Below are 20989 nucleotides of genomic sequence, written 5' to 3' on the forward strand. Positions count from 1 at the left end.
CCCTACACTGAAACACTTAGCTGACTTCACAAAAAAAGCACCGTACCTGCAAAATTTCACAGGATCTTCATCTGTTTACATGTAATGTCACATAATGTTATATTTCCATTTACCCATCCTTAGAACCACAGACCACTGTCTGTCATCTCCAATCTAAGACATCTTCCATAGTAAGAATAACCCAGATGTGTACAGATATTCCAACACTATCATAGCAATACTAAAATGAGGTGTATAAGATATCTTAAGGCTCACACATGCCTCCTTCCTTTCCTTCCTTCCTCCTTCCTTTCCTTCCTTCCTTTCCTATAGATAAGTCACATGTTATACTGTAGGTACCTTGCCAGCCTGTTTAATGGATCAGTCAATGAACTCTCTCTCTCTTCCCCCCACCTCTCTCTCTATATATTACAGTCCTCATGCTAAGAATAATTTAGATTTTGAACCAAAGGACAGACAGTGATGATGATTTGCAACAGGAACTGAACTTTAAAACTGAAGCAGTACTGAAATTAGTCATCCCCTGTTACACATGCCACATTGTTCATGGCTGTCTGAGATAATGTAACATTCTCAGAAAGAGCATCTGGATAGCAGTTCTTTCTATCCACTGCAAAGCTATAATGAACAATACCAAATGTAATACTTTCATATAATGAAAGATGTGCAAATGCTTACTGATATTAATGGGACTTTTTAAACTTACTTCACCTTTCCTAGTTTCCCTTCAAAAGAAAAAGCAAGGATTTTCTATTCATATTATGGTACAGTATTTCATCACCACAAAACTTCGGTTATGGTCCAGATCTCTTTTTGTTCTCATATCTTATTTAACAAACTGTCTTCCTTTTGAATGTGTTCAATGTGATTTTCTTCTTTTGGGCCTGAATACAGTGCTCTCTTTTTTCCTCTTTGAGTTATCTCTACAGTGCTCAATAATTACCAGTTCTAGTTACCAAATGCCCTCATATTACAAGATTGTATTCATTGACATCTAAAGAAAGAATTGTACATTGTGGACCAATTTCTGTCATCCGTCAACACCAGTGTAACGTGCCCTGTGACCTTAATAGGGTTTATAAAGAAAGATAAATCACTACTTAGTTGAAAGTTTGCTATTATGCTACAGGAAGATGTCACTACTGAATCAAAGTTCTGGGCGCTAAGGTCTAAAGCATATATGGCTGCCAAATAGTCTAGATCCAATCCTATTTGTTCCACTAAAATATTGAAACATTTTGGGCTCTAAGGCTCTTTTTCACTCCTTTACTTAGAAGATATTAATTTTGATAAACCAAAAAAAAATAAAAAACCCAAGGGAAAAAAAAAAAACAAGAAAAAAACCAAAAAATCAATTGTGTTTTACTTCTGATAGTTCCTATAACAGATAAAAATATAATCATTGTGGAAAAGATACTATGTGAATTGTTTGTATATGTATAGCCATAGATTTATTTTCTGAAGAATGAAAATAAATACATGTTGAGAGAATATAAAGTTTTGCATTATACAAAGTATTTAATTCCAAATACCTAGGGACAAATAACTAGGGAAGAATAAAAGAGCATTGCTTGGGCATGCAGGGATGAAGTCAGGAAGGCCAAAGCGCAACTGGAGTTGCAGCTAGCAAGGGATGTGGAGGGTAACAAGAAGGGTTTCTACAAGTATATTGGTAGCAAGTGGAGGATCAGGGAAAATATGGGTCTCTTACTGAATGGGGGAGGCAACCTTGAGACAGAGGATGCAGAAAGGGCTGAAGTGCTCAATGCCTTTTTTGACTCAGTCTTCACAGTCAAGATCAGCTCCCAGACTACTGTACTGGGCAGAACAGTTTGGGGAGAAGGTGAGCAGCCCACAGTGGCGAAAGAACAGGTTAGGAACTACTTAGAAAAACTGGATGTGTATAAGTCTATGGGGCTGGATGGGATGCACCCAAGGGTGCTGAGGGAGTTGGCTGATGTGATTGCAGAGCCATTGGCCATCATCTTTGAAAACTCATGGTGATCACGAGAGGTCCTAGATGATTCCAAAAGGGCAAATATAGAACCCATATTTAAGAAAGGGAAAAAGGAGGATCCAGGGAACTACAGACAGCCTCACCTCAGTCCCTGGAAAAATGGAGCAGGTCTTAAAGGAATCCGTTTCTAAGCACTTGGAGGGGAAGAAGGTGATTAGGAACAGACAACATGGATTCCCCAAAGGCAAGTCATGCCGGACCAACCTGATTGCCTTCTATGACAAGGTGACCGGCTCTGTGCATGCAGGGAGACTGGGAGATGTGACGTACCTTGATTTTAGCAAGGCTTTTGATACAGTCCCCCACAACATTCTCCTAGGCAAGCTGAGGAAGTATGGGCTACATGAATGGACTGTAAGGTGGATAGAAAAATGACTGGACCACTGGGCTCAGAGAGTAGTAGTCAATGGCTCAATGTGTAGTAGGCAGTCGATATCAAGTTGAGTGCCCCAGGGGTCGGTCCTGGGGCTGATTTTGTTCAATGTCATCATCAGTGACTTGGAAGATGACATAAAGTGCACCCTCAACAAGTTTGCAGATGACGAGAAGCTGGGGGAAGTAGTAGATACACTGGAGGGTGGGGATAGGATTCAGAGTGTCCTCAACAAATTGGAGGATTGGGCCCAAAGAAATCTCATGAGGTTCAACAAGGACAAGTGCAAAGTCTTGCATGTAGGACAGAACAATCTCATGCACCAGTACAGGCTGGGGCTGACTGGCTGAGCAGGAGTGCTGCAGAAAAGGACCTGGGGGATACAGTGGACAATAAACTGAATATAAGCCAGCAGTGTGCCCTTGTTGCCAAGAAGGCTAACGGTATACTGAGATGCATTGGTAGGTATGTTGCCAGTAGGTCAAGGGAAGTGATTATTCTGCTCTATACAACACTCATGAGGCCACATCTGGAGTACTGTCTTTAGTTTTGGGCCCCCCACTACAGAAACTGTGGACAAATTAGAGAGAGTGCAGCGGGGGGGCAGTGAAAATGGTTAGGGGTCTGAGGCATGTGACTTATGAAGAGACAATGAGGGAATTGGGCTTATTTAGTCTAGACAAGAGAAGACTGAGGAGGGATTTAATAGCAGCCTTCAACTACCTGAAAAGGGGTTTGGAAGAGATGGAGCTCAGCTGTTGTCAGTGGTGGAAGACCACAGAGCAACAAGGAACACAGAGCAACAAGATATATATATTAGTGGTGTTTCATTTAATTCATGGAAAAATGTGGATTTGGGGTTACTTTTTTTAACCAAAAATTGGGGCTTTTTTTTAAATCAGAGAAAACCAGGATCCCTGGTAATTACCATGGTCCAGCAGACTCCAGCTTCACATGTATCCACATCCCTGCACTGAAAAATGGTAGCCAGGGTACTTTAACTAAAGCTGGTCAAACGAGCTTTAAAGTGCACAGGGACACTGATTCACATGATACTCTTGGAGCCACTTTAATTAATGCACCCCCCACCTTCCGCAGCATGTGTATAAACACCCTTTGTTTCTATGTGGGCTTTTCTTCATTTCAGTTCAGTGTAAAAGGCAACACATCTCCCTACTATCACAGGATCTATTCTACTATGATGGGATTCATAACAACATCTCTTGTTTCCCCAACCCATACTATAACCAACAGGCCATAGGCTAGGCCAAGATGGAGAGGCTCTACAAACTCCCTTGAGGTCCTGCCTTTTTTGGGGCCAGGAATAAAGACCATGACAGGAGTTTGACTGTAGCTTGATGGTGTTTGGCCATGTGGATTGACAGTAGCATTTCCTACATTCTGTTCTCTATCTCCTGGCTACTTTTCTTTGGGTCCTTCCTGACTGAGGTGCTCCTCAAACACCACCTGGTAGAGGCAAGTTCAGAATTATACCCACAGGTTTGCCTTCCATGGGCACATCTTAACAGGTTACACCCTAGGCCAGCAGCTAGGCCTTGGTCTAACTTCCTCTTGAGACTGCGCCACTTGGTAGCCAGAAAGGCTAATATCTGAATCAGTAGCTTTAGCCTAAGAAATTGCAGCACTTCATATTCTAGTGATAATACTTAACAATGATAGGATAATACTTAAGGAGGATACTCGTGCTGCATATAGGGCTCATTAACATGATTATTGGACAGATGATTAGAAATTGGTCACTTAAGCAATGCAAAAATCATGGAAAATATCTGAATCCAAACATTACTTTGCAAATCCTGTTGGATATAACAGAAAGAAAAAGAAAACCCTAATCACCCTAATCAACTGATTCAGGCTCTTAGATGGTCACTTATATAGCTATGTTAGCTATAACCAAGAAATACTTGCTAGCTGCTAAGCTTTTAAGAAACGTGCTTATAATTTTAACATTATCCAAAAAAAATCTAGTTTTATAAAACATGTGACCTCACATACAAAATCCAGATCTCGTGTAAATCAGAATAGCTCAATTGAATATATGAAATTATGTACAGGAACATAATTTTGCCTAATAGAAGGTAAAAAATTGTAAAATTTTAACTGAATTTGACTGGAATTTGCCTGGAAGGGATTCCAGAGAACCCAGGCATGAATGAAGCATGTGTTACAACAAATGAATGTTTAGGAAAAGTGTTCATATTGACTAAAGTCTTGCAAAAATTATATGAATTAGGGCCTAATCTTGCTTTGCCCATGTCAATCTCTGACATCAGCGGCACAAAAATTCCACTGATTTCAGTGGCATAGGCATAGAGAACGTGAAAGCAAGTTTTATAGATTTCATAGATTCATAGATGTTGGAGCTGCAAGGGACCTCATGCGATCATCGGGTCCAGCCCTCCTTCCCATGGGGCAGAAAGTCAGTTGGGGTCAGATCACCCCAGCAAGATAAGCATCCAAGCGTTTCTTAAAGTCATCCAGAGTAACCACTTGTACCACTTCTGGGCGGGGGAATCTATTCCAGACTCTGGAGACTCGGGCGATAAAGAAGTTTTTCCTTATGTCCAGTCTAAAACGGTCTTCCAGCACTTTGTGACCATTAAACCTTGTCTTCCCTTGGGGTGCTCTGGTGAACAGACATTCTCCCAGTTCCTGATGCACACCCCTTATATCCTTATAGGCTGCCACCAGGTCACTCCTGAGCCTTTGCTTCTCCAGGCTGAAGAGTCCCATTTCTCTCAGCCTGTCCTCATAAGGCCTGTTCTCTTGACCTCTGATCATGCACATGGCTCTCCTTTGGACTCTCTCAAGCTTCTCCACATCCTTTCTAAAGTGTGGAGCCCAGAACTGAATGCAGTACTCCAGCTGCAGCCTCACCAAGGCTGAGTAAAGTGGGAGACGACTTCTTGGGTCTTGCTTGAGATGTATCGGTAGATGCAAGCCATAATTTTATTTCCTTTGCCTGATGCAGCATCACATTGGTGGCCAATGTTCATCTTGTGGTCAATTATGATCCCCAAGTCTCTTTTTGTCGTGGTGCTAGTGAGTGTAGCACTGCCAAGCCTGTAAGTATGATGTGTTTTTTTTCTCCAGAAGTGGAGCACCTTGTATTTCTCTGTGATCACAGAAGGTATTTATTAGCCTGGGCAGGCTGAAGGAGTGAAGAGTATTTATAGCTTGTTCACTAGTTTATTTGTAAGACTTGTTTATTGATTTTCATATGCATATGCTGATAATACTGGATAAACATGTCTTTAAATATCGAAGTGAAGGTTCTTGGTTTGAGAAATGCAAATCCTTGAAAAATATGTTTATTCACAATGAAAAGGATGCGCTTTGTTTCAACTAGCTAGATGATAACTATAATAATAAAATCATTTATTTTATAATCTAGGATTAAATCCTGCAATCTTCATTTTATTCTTAGTTCATGATATGTAAATGGGAGTTGAATGGTAGTTGAACTAAAGGATTTGACAAATAATATATTTGCCATCTAATTCTGTAATCTTTTTATAATGTAACAATCTTGTTAAATTAGGAATCCATGACTGGCCCTTTAGTACTCAATGTGCTATGGAACAAAAGAGTAATGACATGATATGACCTGGTGGATGGTCCTGAGACAAAAATCTTGTCACATAATTCAACAGCACTTGTAGCATATTGTTGCAGTATGTGAAATCTTGGCCTGAGTCATACTGGGTTAGTGTTTCAGCTGGATTTTAGAGTTGTGTTGTTCTCCTCAAGAAAAAGATACTGATCACAGTGTTTTATACTAGGTGAGAATCTTGCCTATTTAGATGTATGAGTATGCATCTTTTTCTTGGGAGAGGAATGGGAAAAGTCCTAGGTTTAGCATATTGTACTGATGCATTACAAAAGTCAGTATATCAAATCATCCTAATTTTCTGGAAATCTAAATATTGACCCATTGAGCTTTAGTTCAGGACCTGATTACTAGGTTATTGCTGTGGAAAATATTGTGCAAGTTTCTTGCAGTCCTAGGTATATAACAATAGGACTCTTTTAATAGTTTCCTGTCTAGGGAGCCTTCACATTACATGAAAATAGCTGTTACATATGATATGAGTTTGGCACAGCAAAAAGCTCCCTAACACGTTTTAATGCTTTGTGGAAATTATGTCTAAAATAGCCCTTGGGTGTGTCTACACAAGGCACTGACTCTGCAGTAGCTCATTACTACTGCGCAGTAGCATCGCATGGCAGGAAGCATGACACAGTGCTACTGCACAGAAGTAACAAGTTACTGTGCAGTCAGCATCACCTAAAAGCCATTTGGAAATGCTACTGTGCAAGTTGCACAAATATAACTCCACAAATATAAACAAGTACTAAATGACTTTGCAGTAACAACTGCTCAGTCAGCATCTCATGTAGATGCAGCCACTAACAGATATTTGACTTCCTATGCTGTTTATGAAATAATTAAGCCATTTTGAGTATATTATTTGATTAACAAATGCCAACATACATTTGTCTAAATGATTCACAATAAATATTTTGACTATTGCTAAATTCCATCAGAAATAATTACTAAACACTCTGTCAGATAAGAAGATATTTCTTTTGGTACAAATATAAACATGTTCACAGGAGGGCAAGTGATCCACTTTTAAGAAAGACAGGATATTGGGAAGTCTGTTTGCTCTTTGAAATCAGAAGAAAATCTCTTGAATAAAGAAACACATTATATGCAGTGCTACATATAGAGAAAAGCACTGTTTAAAGGAGCATACATTCCTGAGCTCATAATCTTCAGTACAGTCCTTTCCCCAAATCCACAAATACATATAATTAAATATAATAAGAAAATGGTTGTCTGACATAACTCTGTGCTGCCAGAACTCTGTTCTCAGTGTGGTTATTGTTTGTTTCACAAAACCTGTAAGAGTGTTATGCATACATGCACATGCCCACACCAAGAAGTGTGAAGTCCAAATAACATAAAGTACAGAGTAGCTTGAAAGCATCTAAGAATACTGTGGGGTTCTGTGCCCATTCTTTCATTGCTTACCAGATAAAATATGATTTTTTCCCCTAACAACTGCTCTTAAAGTTTACCTGGGGGTTGTAAGTTGGAATTTACCTGCTTCTTTTATCATCACCTATACTATTCTGCAATAGGACTGGAATTCATATTTAGCTGACGATATATGAGACAGAATACAAATCTAATTTGCTTGTTCTCTACATTTTCTGGCTCTGCACTAGCAGCAATAATATAACTTTGTTTTTCAAGTCAGCAGATTTTAGATAAAAGCAATATCAGAGTTGAGCAAAACTTAGAAATACTTCATGATGTAATGTTTATATTATTTCATTATCTTTTGTACATATAATTAGTCTTTGAAGTACAATTGTATGTACTATAAAACACTGCTATGCAAATAGCATTAATGAGATTCAGCTTTCCCTCTCAGTGACTTCCTTTTCAGATGGGCTCATTTGGGGATAATTTATGTCTATTAAGCACATCCCAGAGTGATGAACAAGGCATTGTAGTTCTATTTCCATAAGAGACCTTATGGGTGAGGGGGAGAAAGGTTATATGTATTCCCCTGCATAGATGGGGAGTAACCTCACAGGTTTACTCTTTCAGGGGCTATAGCATGCTTTCTGTGAGCCCATCCAGATGAACACGCATGTGTGGTTTGTGGCACCGCAGACCCGTTTGCAGTGCCACAAACTACAGACGCCACATATACAGGCATTCACTATCCTGCAGTGCGGTGAGTTTTTCTGACACAGAGAGATCCTGGTGTAAAAGAAACCTGCGCCAGAAAAAAGTGGGGCAGCACATGTGGCAGCAGAGTGCGCCACCCAAAACTGGAGCCTGGTCAGTGAGAGCCAGCTTTGGCTGTCAGCCAGGCTCCATGGCTAGGGACAGAAGTTACACATAAACTGGTTTAAGTGATCAGAAACTGGTTTAAACCTGTAGCAGAACAGAAGTTCAATGAACATAAATCAGTTTCAAAAAGGCTGAAACTGGTTTAAGATAAACCTGGCTGAATGTAGCTAGTCTGAATGTATCAGACTTAACTCATTAGGGTGAAACTGGTTTATGAAACTTCTGTCCCAGATCCCTTCCTGGTTCAAGTTAAATCACAGCATTTCACAACCCAGGCTGGGCTGTGCTGTCTGCTCCAGAGAGCAGGGCTTGCCCTGCCCCTCTGCTCCCTAGCTGGAGCAGTGAGGGCTGGCTGACAAGACGGGAAGGGAGGCAAGCCCAGATGGGGATGCAACCTAGTCTATGGTGGGGGGGAGGGGACTGCCCCTCCCCCCCAGGCAAACCCCGGCTGAGGTCTGGGGCCAGGGAGGGGGGTTAAAGACCCCTTCTCCTGTTCAAACTTACTGCTGACTGTGACTGTGGACTGAAAATCCCAAAGGCACCTGGAAGCAGGAAGAGGAAGTAATGAGTAACCCCGCAGAGTCCTGCTGCTCTGATTTTGGACCGCAAATCCCAGAGACCTCGAGGGCTGCAGGAAAAGGAAATGAACACAGCCAGAGAGCCATGCTTTAATGTCCCCTGGCTTCTGGCCTGAGCCACTGCAGGCATGTGGCTGCAGATCCTGAATCAAAGATAAATGTCTGTTCACTTCTGTTTCATTTTAATCTGTGCAGGTTACACTAACCTGCAAAGACTGAATCGATTCAGCCTCAGGCTTTTTGACTGCCTGTACTTATGCCCAGATTGCCACCACTGGGGCCCCAGAGGTCCCCAGGATCCCAGGTAAGGCTGCTGGAGCCAGCTCAAGTGATGTCCCCAGCCTCCCCTACCCCAACCAGGACAACTTGCTGCATGCCAGAGTGCACATGCAGGGATGTTCCCCAGGGACAACTAGCAGTTGGTGTTTGTCCCCGGAGAATGCACATTCCCACTCATGTGGACACAGTCTTTTTGTGCTGCATCTAATGCATACAGTGTTATGGGCAAAGGAGGACTTCGTTCTTTTATCCTTACTGAAAACTGGGGACCAAGCAGTTCCAACGCTTACCAAAGCTCATGATTACAATTTTTTCCTGTCCCTCACTGGACTAAAGATACAGTGCAGGCATAAATATGGTAGAAAAGCTCCTTGCTGCTTCCCACTCATCCACATTGTGCACATACTAAGGGCCAATGATACTCTGGCCTCCAAAAGGTAAAAATAACTGGTCTTTTTGTATATGTGTATATATAGGCTCTTGGAGGTAATCTGAATTTTATTTTGTAATCTAATATAGTCTCTAATGCATGTTCTGCAGGCAAGACTATGTTCTCACTGGCCCCCATGGAAACACATTGTTTTCAATTGATTTGCACTGATGCAGCTGTTTAGAATTTAGTATAAATTCATACCTCATTCTAAATGCTGGTGCAGAATGAGGTAATAAATGCAGTTCACTCTTCCTTTGCTGACTGGGATCTACAGAGCTACCTAGAGTCAAGCATACGCAAAAAATATACAGTTTTTAATGTAGTAAGAATGTATGTAGGCTTTTGAATGTGCACCAAGGAGCAATCTGTTAAGTATGAAAGTGTCATTGTTAGGCAGCACTTGTGTTCTGTAATTCATCCATGATTTTTTTAAGATTGACTCATAGGGGCAGCACAAGAGCTATGCACCACTTCTGCCTCACTTATGAAACCCCATGTGTAAGGACCTACCAAATTCACAATTTCATGATTTTCACAGAAACCTTGAATTTTGTAGGTCCTCTGTGAAAAAGCCTGGTCCCCGCAAAAAAGTATGGGGGCGTAAAAAAGTTGTTAAATGACCAGCAAGTGGGGGAGAGGAGTATGAAAGGGAGCTGTGAATAGAGGAGGGAAGCCAGGGTGTCCTGAAGCACTGGAGGGATAAAGTGGGGGGAGGTCACAGCAGCCCCCTCCATACCTCTGGTTGGGCCAAGGGGCCCCAGAAGTCCAGCCCCAATAAAGATTGACAGCTTCCCATCTGTTAATCTCCTGGGAGTGACAGGAATTCTGGGGCCCTTCAGCCAATCAGAGATGGGGGGGCATGTCACAGGGCACTGAGATGTGCCTGCTCCTTTAAGAGAACAAGCAGCTGAAAGGCTGCTTGCAGGTGTAAGGGAAGACCTAATGAGGAACTCACCTGACCAGAAGAGGGCTCAGGATTCAGCTATATATGCCCAGAGCCTGTGTGGGTCAAGTAGTCTCTACCCCAGCAACTACAAAGTGAGGAGTTTCTGGCTGTAGGGCAGCAGGGCTCTGGACGGGACCTAGATTAAGCTAAACAATTTTGCAGGTCTGGGAACAGAGGCAAGTTCTCTGGGAGAAGAGAAACTGGGTTACAGGCAAGTGGCCTTTGTTTTATGTTATCCCCTAGAGGGTTTGAGGTGCCTACCAGTGGGTCCATGTGCCAGGGAAGGGCTGAGACAGGACCAAAGGGTCTGAGAGCCTAGAGGAGGGGCTACGTATGGAACCACAACATCCAAGAGCCCAGAAGAGAGGCTATGCATGGGACTGGAGGGTCCAAGAGCCCAAGGGGGCTAAGGGTATAGGCTAAGGTATAGCCCTGGGCTGGAAAGTATACCTGCTGGGAGATAAGGAAAGTTTGGTCTCTTAAAGGGGTAGAGGGCTACTTCTGCTATTTATAGCTCAAGGGCTTATGGTTTAGGTTACCCACTAGTTTGGGTTGGGACTATGAGGGACAGTTACAGAGGTCCCATTGGTACCCGTGAGGCACATGACTGGCTTGAGCTGTGCCAGGGGAAGGCTTAAGGCCTGAGATTTTGTTAATCCCAGAGAGGAGCAGTGTGCAGGAGCACAATGAGATAGGGGCCCAGCACCTGAGGGGCACAGCCACACAGGGGCCAGCAAATGGGGGTCAGGGGTCCAGTGATTGAAGGTGATAGATTGAAGCTAGTGCCTCAAAGCCAGGCCCAATGTAGTGGGCCTAGGCTAGAAGGCTTAGTGATATTAAAGGGGCAGAGGCTGAGGTTCCAACAGAGGGAACAACATTATTGTAACACCTGCGAGACTTAGGTTGTGGTGTAGGGGAGGAATGGAGCCACACAATTTGCTCTTCAGGCTATAGGTGCCCTGCAGGGGCACTGCCAGGCTGAGCAAGCCTATTTAGCACAAAGGCTGCTTGAGACTAGTGGGGTCTGGGAGGGACCCATGGATGAGCTGATTGGACTCAGGCTCTCTCTAAGGTCCGTGGGCAGCCTCCCTTACTTAACTTCAATAAGAACAAGACATGGCAGGTGAGCAATTAATGGAGGGCTGCATTGGAGACAGACCCAGGCAAGAGTCTCATAGCTGCCAGAGGGCTTTATGGCTGCCCCTGGGGCTTGACTTCACCACACACTCTACCCACCACAAAATGGCTACCAGCACTGTGCTCAGACCATGAAATCAGGGGGCAGCTCCTGTGAATTAGCTAGGTCCCTACCTATGTGGGAATTAGCTTTGACTCCACATTAATTTGAAAAGATGAGCTGGCATGAGACTGGAAACAATTCAGCAATTTTGAGCCATAATGTCCTTTTCATGGCTCTTTCTGGAATGGAACAATCCAAGCATGGAGGAGGTATCTACCTCCCTTCATTTCGTGAACTTTGAATGAAAGTCAGGTTTATTTAACTGCTACATATATTAAATGCTGTGGGGAAAGCTCATAACTTCTAGAAATTAGAGTGTGTAGTCATTGTGTTATTTCAGCCTATTTTAAGATTTAGTCCTCAAAGTAAAACAGGATAACACTTTGAACAATTTATACAAATAATCGTCATATTTCTTGATGTATTTTCCACATATCTGTTGAGGAATGATGTCTAATAAAATAACACATTATAAAAATGTGTCCTGATTCTCAGAAGTGCCAAGCATCCACAGTTCTCATTGAAGTAAAGGGGAACTACAAGTGCTTAGCACTTGTAAGCAAGAAACTATGAAGAGCTGTACAATCTAGCCCATACAGGAAGCAGTTATCTAGGCACCAATTGTTATTCTGAAAGCCATTACCTTAATGTTTAAGTTAGAACAGACAGAGGTTTGGCAGGGAAGGAATCTGCCTTGCCTCTGCTACATAGGCTAATATGCTTGGGGCAGAGTTACTCTGTCTGCTTCTGCAAAGAATAAAATGATAGTTACCCTTCCCTTTCAGCTTTGTACATACTAGCCATGTCTACATCAGACACTGACTATACAGTTGTTACTGCACAGTCATTTAGTACTTGCATACCCAATGGCTGTGATGACTGTAGTAACCAGTGTTACTGTACAGTGGTGTCCCCACACAGCTTCATGGTGATGCTGACTGCACAGTAGCTTGTTACTACTGCACAGCAGCATTGCATCACAGTTCGTGCCCTGTGATTCTGCTGCACAGTAGTCATGAGCTGCTGTGCAGTAGTAACAAGTTGTTGTGCATTAATTGTCTCATGTAGACATGGCCACTGTAGGGTAAGGTATTTTCTAACATTTTATTTCCATGTAATTCTTCAATAGGGCTCATGATTCCATTTTATATGCAGGGTATATATTAACCAAGAGGTTAGGTCAGCTTCACCAGGGATATAATACAAGTGAAGTGGAATGTTGATTGAATATTTTCATGATTACACTTGGCATTCTCTGCTACACTGAATGATCTTATAATCAGGGTGGCCAACCTGCTGCAGACAGGCCAGTGGTGTGGGAAGCCTCTGTGTGTGGCATGTAGTAGATTGGCTAGGCAACAGGCAGCATGGTGACTGATAGAGTGGAAAGCAGATAGAAACTTGCGCAGGGAGCAGAAAGTGAAGCAGCAGATCAGAGAGGGGAAGGGGATTGAAGCAGAATTTGGGAAGGGCATGTGGCTAATTTGTGGCACGTCTGACAAAAGTGTTGACTTCCACAGATCTTACATGAATGGTTAACTAACAGTCTAAAATCATTCTATACTCAAATAAATAACAAAAACAATTGTTTCAACAGAAGAACAAACATTGATAATTTCAACAAATATTTTACTCCTGCTTCACTTCTTTAGTTAGGTTTTGTGTTATTGAGTGGTTTTTTTTTTCATTTTTATTTAGTTTATTTTGCTGTCCAGAAAGGTCAGCACTAGGTCAGCATTTAATGAGCCTCTATCTTCAACTTTTGAAACCAGGCATTATTACTGTAGGTCAGCTTGCCATTTTCTCCATGATTTACTGTCCTTTACCAATATACCTAGTACTGAACATTAAGTTCCATTCTAACTGCAGCGCTCGTACCTGTCAATCAGGGATACTCACTGTCCGTTCCTAGGAAACATTTTTTCCAGTATAAGCTTGCTTCACTGAGAAGTGGATATGTACTTCAGATTTTACCTAGAGCTTTGATCAAGCACTCTAGCAAGACAGTAATAAAGATGAAAGCACATCTCGCTCAAGAGTGCTTTACACTATACTTCAAACAAAATTAGAGGCAATTTGAGCTGTTCCAGTGCTACAGGGACAGCATTTTATACAGAGTAGCTTCAGTGCTACTCTTCACTCAGGTCCTTTAAAGTTCCATGGAGTTAAATGGAAAATTTGATTTGAATTAGGAATTTTGGCTAGGTGAAAATGGAAGGAACTTGTGCATTTATATGTCCCTAAGGCAAAGGGATAAAATTAGGACTGTTCCTTGAGTCACTAAAGAGCACAAGCTTCTCTGTATAATTAAAAGACAGAGACAGGCATTATTAGCAGGCCTGGTAAAGGCCATATGTTATTTTGTTCTGACCAAAGAGTGAGCATCACAGGACAGTGGCTAGCGGAAGAATAAGGCTGGAGAAATAAAGCAGGAGCAAATCAAATCACTGTCTCCAAAATGATAGACTAAGCTTTGTCAGTGCACTGACCCCAGAGGCACCCTGGTTGGCAGAATAAATAAAGGAAAGGCAGTAGCCACTCTGGCCAGAGTTCACCCATTTACTGTTCCCACCCCCACAGCCTCATAATAGCCTTATTTCTCAGCTCTGCTGCACTCAGAAATGAATCCTTATACCTGAGAAGGCTATTAGACTGCAGTGGCTGTCTTTCTCTCTGCAGCTGCCATGCTATCCTGGAATGTTATTAGCAGCTCCTCAGCCTACAAGTTGCTGGGGAAGCTGCAGAAGCATAGATCCGTATGGATTCTTCTGTATCCCATGCCAATAAATTAGGGAGGATTAGGATAGTTTGTGGAGCTGTGCAGAGACCATCCATATATTACAGCTTTTTTCCTGCGTGTATAGGTAGCACTGTGCCTTGTTTTGTTACTGATCATTTTGTACAAGGTAAAGCACATGAATTTACTTCATCTGGCAGCCCCCTCCAACCACAATTCATCAGCAGCCCATTATTTAGATCCTTTCATATGCAATATTATTCATCTAAACACATATATACGTTATCCTATTACCTCATCATATTAAAATGTGTATAACTTGAGAGACCAATATATAGTAGTAAAAAAAAATCTGCCACTCACCAGGTGAAGATAAGACACAGTAGCGTGGATATTAAAATAAGAACTTGGTTAAACATTGCAGACTGTGTACGTTGGATGGCTCTGTGGAGATCATTCTATATTAATAAAAAAAAGTGTGTTATGGTTGGTTTGTGGTAGGTTTTTTCTTTTCTTGTCTTTCTTTTATAAAAAATTATTAATGAATCAGCTGATCCTGCTGTGGAATTCTGTGATGGTCCTGTTAAAATGCAATAGCCAAAACACACTTTAAAATACGTTGAGCTCAATGTGGGGCGGATACAAAGTTGTGGTTCCCTGATTTTGTGACTGCTCCCCCCACCCCGTTAGCCTTGACATAATTAGAATATCTTGGTACCTTTTTCAAACTATCAGTTGGCTACAGCCCATAGGGTTTTGTATACTAGTAAGGAGTAACCAGTAACGGCTCCTGGATGGACATGCTATGGATGAACTACACAGGAGCTAGTCATTTTGGTTTTTCTTGCTGGGTTATAATCATCGGAATTGTATCAATTTCTATCAGGTAGGGTGGATCTTACTGGATGCCTTGCATTTTTTCCAAATTTGATGCAAAAAAAGAAAGGGTTAATGTTCTAACTGTGAAGCTAATAAATTTCATACAAAGTTGGGTGGTGGAAGGAAGCAGTAGCATTGCTAAAAGCAGTATACTTAGAAACATCCTTTACATGTTATCAATGCCTATTTTTTTGTCATACTTACAATCATATTCTCCAAAGCATGTTTGGCAAGCCAGCAATTTAAGAACACAGGTATAAATAGGTTTCTTAGAGCAGGCCAGAAAATCTGAAAAAAATAAACAAAAAACTAGGTCCAATACAGAGCTCAGGAAAATCAAAATCATATGTGTGTTCCTAATGTAAAAATTAACTTAAAACTCCATTATGTCTCTGTAAATTATACAGACTATATACAATGTGATGCAACTCTGAGATAAGGGGTACACAGTTTAAAGTAGCATATTATTGAATCAAACAGACATGCTCTGTTTTATTTTTAGCGAGTTTATCTTCTTAATTGCACTATTTGCTTCGTTTTTTTAGAGAGAGAGAGAGCGCGTTTAATCTTCCTTCCTTAATTGATCTAATCTTGCATACAGACAAACTAATAGAAAGAAATTGTCAATCATTTAAGTGTGTGTTGGCTTGGACCTTTCATTCTATTTGGCTGTGAATAGACATAAAATGCACACACCTGTTAATTCAAATGGACTTACCGTGATGATGAATGGAACAGCATTGATTATTTCCAGGAGGAAGGGTATTCGCAATATTTGTTCCCAGATGTTTCCCTTGGAAAGAAAAAACTGAATGTCAGGGTAGTTTACAGGGAATCACATTTTGCCCCAGAAAGTGCACAAATACACAACAGAGTATAAACAGAACAGAACTGAATCCTGTGGTCCCACAAGGCTCCCATGGATGTCATTGAAAGTCTTGGAAAAAAAAGTATAATGGGATTTTTCTCCTTAATGGAGAAAAAGACAAATAGATTATTGAAGAAGAACACATGGTATTTTCCAACTTAAATTTCAGGGACATTAAATAAGGAGCCACAAAGAAAGGAAAACTCCATGACCCCATCATAGAGCTTTCCCCAAGTCATTGTTTCCTGTGTGGAAGAAGCAGTGTTTTTTCCAGCCTAATCCATTCAGATCCCCACACTACTAGTGTAGGAATTCTGCACCTCTGCATTGCATACTAGCCCCCTTTGACTCATCTACATTTCCCTTTCAGTGCAGTTCCCCTGCCAGGAACTTAAAAACGACTCCCACAGCATGCAGGAGTCTCAACCTATATTCATATTTATGAGCATATTTCCCATGGAACTGTAGCTGGAGCAATGGTCATTTCTCCACATCAGCTCTGCAGAGTAGCTTTTGAGGCTTTGAGTAGGTTTTGAGTAGTTTTCTGGAGTAGTGTCATAGATGGGGCTGACACCCATATGCAAACAATAATCCATCCACAGAGTCTTCCTGCCTGGACCTGCTGTGACATTATCTATCCTTAAAGCACCCAGTCATTTAAACACTTACGTAACATGTTGACATGAGTGAATAGGAAGTCATTCAGCCTTAAATATGATTGTACAGCTATCCCCCATCAAGTATTTCTTGCATCAAAAAAATTGTCTTAATATGATTATTTTTTCCTATATAATTTCCATTAGGACCATGCTTCCTAGTTAGGGGCCTCAGAAATTTCATAAAATGAATAATATCTTAACTTTTCCATCCCAGTTAATGAAGAACTTTATGAACCTGGAGTTCTGTAGTTTTTCAGATATTTCAGAGTAAGTTACATTCCATTCCTTTCTCCCCAGCTTTCTATAGTACTTTTCCACCCTGTTTTAAGTACCTTGTCATCACAACACTTACTGTCTTCATAGATCTATTCCTCCTATCTTGACTGACCAAGCAAGAAGTCAAGAAACTGCTTATGGTATAATTATAATTATTACAAGGTGCTCAGAGATTCTTCACAAAGGAAACTAGTCAATCTGATGGTAATTGTTCTGTCTGCAACTCTTTGCACTTCCTTTATCTACAACGAAGTCTTATCCTAATAGTTTAATTTTACGTCACAATGATATTAGTTTATCATTGTGTATAAGCTGTTCCCTCTGTCACAGGAATTATTTGTATCTCTGTAGCATGCCTGGATATGCTGTACTAGGTATACTGTACATATACCAAAAAGATAACCTATTTTCAGAGGAGTTTATAATCTTTTTTTTTCATAGACATTAGGGCTGGAAGGGACCTCAGAAGATTATTGAGTCCAGCCCTCTGCCCCAGTGGCAGGAAGTCAGCTGGGGTCAAAGGATCCCAGCAAGATAAATGTCCAAATGTCTCTTAAAGGAGTCCAGAGTAGGTGCTTGCACCACCTCTTTACCAGCTTTAGGAAAAAAAAAAATACTTCCACTTATCCTCTACTCTCCTAGCCCATAAAAATTATATATGCTCCCAGAGATTCATGAACAAAGTAACCCTGTTGGATCCCTCATATCCAGCCACTAAACTCTTACTGAAGAGCTATCAGGATTCATAAAAACCATCCTGAAGTCGCTTCTCACTCAAAGCACGTTTCTTACAAGACAAAGCAGACTTTCTCAACAAGATTCAGAATATCATCCACATTCCCTGTGGATATCAGCCTGTACACTAATATCCTACACCATGGAGGCACAGCTGCCTACCTGAAATACTTACAAGAACTACACTTACATGGACTACGCTCAAATGTACAACAACCTGTTACACAAATCAGCCTCACCCTCAACTACTTCACTTTTAAAATCAACACTTCTTCCAAATCATGAGCATAACTATGGACAGAAAGATGCTTCCCCAATATACCAACCTCTTCTTAAGCCACCTAGAGGGGGGATATTTAGAAAACTTCACCGTTAAACCTGCATTCCACATGCATCACATAGATGATAAGCTGCATCGTCTGAACTAAATACCTAGACTTTTTATTAATTTCAATCACAGGTTTAACAACTATTTCATCTCTATAAAGTTCTCTCTGATATATTCCTATACATAATCTAGAGATGCACTGATACATCGGTCCATATCGTATCGGCACCAATAAAAGGAAAATTGATATTATCAGTGATTGGCTTTTTTGGTTGATGTTAGGGTAACACTATGTGGATTTTTGGAGAGCACTGGATTTGCAGCTGAATACAAAGGCATGACCTGTGGCTTAGCAGAGCTGCTGACCACAAGGCAGAATGATATCTAAGCCAGCCATTTGCTTATGCAAAGTAACCATCTTAACTGTGTCAACCATTTTCTGAGGAAAAAGCAGCAAGTGAATCTGTGTGAGTTTGTGTGTTGTGAATGAGGTGATATTTTAGGAATGTGGAAGATGATATAATATGAGACAGAAAAACAGCCTGGAATGTGGAAAAACAACACATAATTGGTAACAGAATCTGAGATGAACATATGCAAAAAGGTGAATGGTGATTGGTGAAGAAGCCTCTAGAATCTTCCAGGTTTTGGACAAAGTCCGCCCATTGATTGGAGAGTAGGAGTCAAGGCCTTCGACATGTGCTCATAGCAAAAAAAACACGTAAATGAGTAAAATGCATAGGCAATTCCATGCTAATGAAGCAAACAGTAAACAGAGGTGGGATGGGAGGAGAAATGGGTGGAACAAAAGGAGCGACAGAGGTAGAATGAATGTTAATGAGTATAAACCAAAGTGTATAAATGTGGGAAAAAACTAGTGTTCGTTGCGGCTCCCCAGTTTGTTGTTTTTTTGGGAGCTAGTCCAAAGCTGTCTCCATTCTAAATAAAGCAGTTGCGAGCAGTGTGTGTTGGTGTTTGCTCCCTGCTTGCTCTGGCTATGAGTAGCAGGATCCATGAGCATTTGGACCATTGTCTCCTTAATCATTAGGCGCTGCATGGATTCGGGGTCTAACAGCTGATGTGGCCAATAATGTCGCTGATAAATGCCATGTGTGTGCGTGCAGCTGCAAAATGCATGCAGCCAGCTTGGCAGCTTGTAGAGCAGTAAGTCTGTCGGCAGGTAGGGGTGGGGGAAGGGAAGGGATGTGGGGGGCTCAGATTGAGGCCCCTGCACTGAGGTAGGGAGTGGGGCTGGAGCTGGGGCTGGGGCTGGCACTGTCCACCTGGGGCAGGGCATGGGACAGAGCTGCAACAGGCTCATCCAGGGGGCATGGGGAGGGGGGGCAGAACTTGTCACTATGCACACCCCAGGGGAGCCATGGGGGGCATGTGCCCCCCCCCAGATCTGTGCATGGGGCAAGGGCAAGCTTCCACTGTGGGCTGGGGCTGGTGCCAGGTTCTTCTCAGTGGAGGGGTTGGGCCAAGGCTGTGCTCAGGGTGGGCAGTGGCAGTACTGGGAGGGAGGGCTACAGGGGGAGCTACAGCAAATTTTGGGGTGGCTGTAGCCCACCCCATAGTCCCCACCCCCATCCAAGCACCACCACTGCCTGCCCTTAGTGCAGCCTTGACCCAACACCTAGCTGGGAAGAGCCCAATGCTGCCCCCGGCCCCAGCCCACAGTGGCAGCCTGCCCTCACCCTTCTCACAGATCCACGGGCAAACCCCATGGTTCCCCCGGGAGTGCATAGAGCAGTAGGATCCACACTCCTGCACCCCCTCAATGAGCCTCTTACGGCTCTGTCCTGCACCCCACCCTGCCCCAGCTGAGCAGCACCTGCCCCTGTCCCAGCTCCACTACCTCCCTCACTGCAGGGACCTCAATCTTCCCCTCACACCCCATTCTTCTCCCCACCTCTTCCCCTGCAACAGACTTACCAGCCAGATGCTGCTCTCCATGCTGCCGGGCTGCATATCAGCAATTGGATGAGTATCAGCCAATATGGCTTGTTAATAATCGGTCATTGGTATCAGCCAAAAAAATATTTATCAGTGCACCCCTACAAATATCAACTATGTTCTACATCCAGGATGGTACCCTAGAAACCACTGTATACAAGAAACTCATGGACCACCATACCTACATCTATGAAACCAGCTATCATCTCAAGCAAATCACAGAAAACCGAAAGCTATAGTCAGACCCTCAGGTACCACTGAATCTTCTCTGAGGGGAATATTTGCGGAGAATATTTATGACACCATTCGTCCCAAGCTGAAATTTGCCTTTATACAAGGACATTTCAGCAGAAGAAAAAGAGTATATCTTTGAATGGAGTCTCCCAAATATATTGCATTAACTGCTGCAATATGAAAAGAACACTGGCTGGCAACCAACAAACCCACACTTGAACCTATAAGAATCAACATTAAACAATTATAGCCTATACTCAAAAAAGATCAGATCATGATATAAATACTTCCAGCTTTTCCACTACTGGCTTTAATACCACCGACTAACCTTGCCAAACAGCAGCAGCAGCAAACTCCCTGATGGTCAACGGACATCAAAAGCTTATATAAAGCTATCATCACATGCAGTTTGTCCAGTATATGAGGTATGTTAATGTAATGAATGTGCACATTAGAATCTAAACTTACTTTTTGTTGAATCTTCTGATTTCAATTAATATATAGGTTTACCTTATATTCACAATATATTCTGTGTTGGCCAGCCTGGCAGCACTCTTT

General features: G+C 42.1%; 1 protein-coding gene across 3 annotated transcripts in view; it reads right to left on the minus strand.

Annotated features, from left to right (window-relative positions):
• The window catches only part of KCNT2 (potassium sodium-activated channel subfamily T member 2), a 371828-nt gene that overhangs the window by 195450 nt on the left and 155389 nt on the right, over positions 1-20989 (minus strand). For all 3 annotated transcript variants that reach the window (XM_025200221.1, XM_025200220.1, XM_025200219.1), the window contains exons 6-8: positions 16094-16168; positions 15580-15663; positions 14860-14954 (exon numbers count right to left, since the gene is read on the minus strand). In XM_025200221.1, the coding sequence (XP_025056006.1) occupies positions 14860-14954; positions 15580-15663; positions 16094-16168 (254 nt within the window). The remainder of the gene's footprint in view (positions 1-14859; positions 14955-15579; positions 15664-16093; positions 16169-20989) is intronic.

The sequence above is a fragment of the Alligator sinensis genome, unplaced genomic scaffold, assembly GCF_000455745.1.
Source record: "Alligator sinensis unplaced genomic scaffold, ASM45574v1 scaffold56_1, whole genome shotgun sequence".
Taxonomy (NCBI): Eukaryota; Metazoa; Chordata; order Crocodylia; family Alligatoridae; genus Alligator; species Alligator sinensis.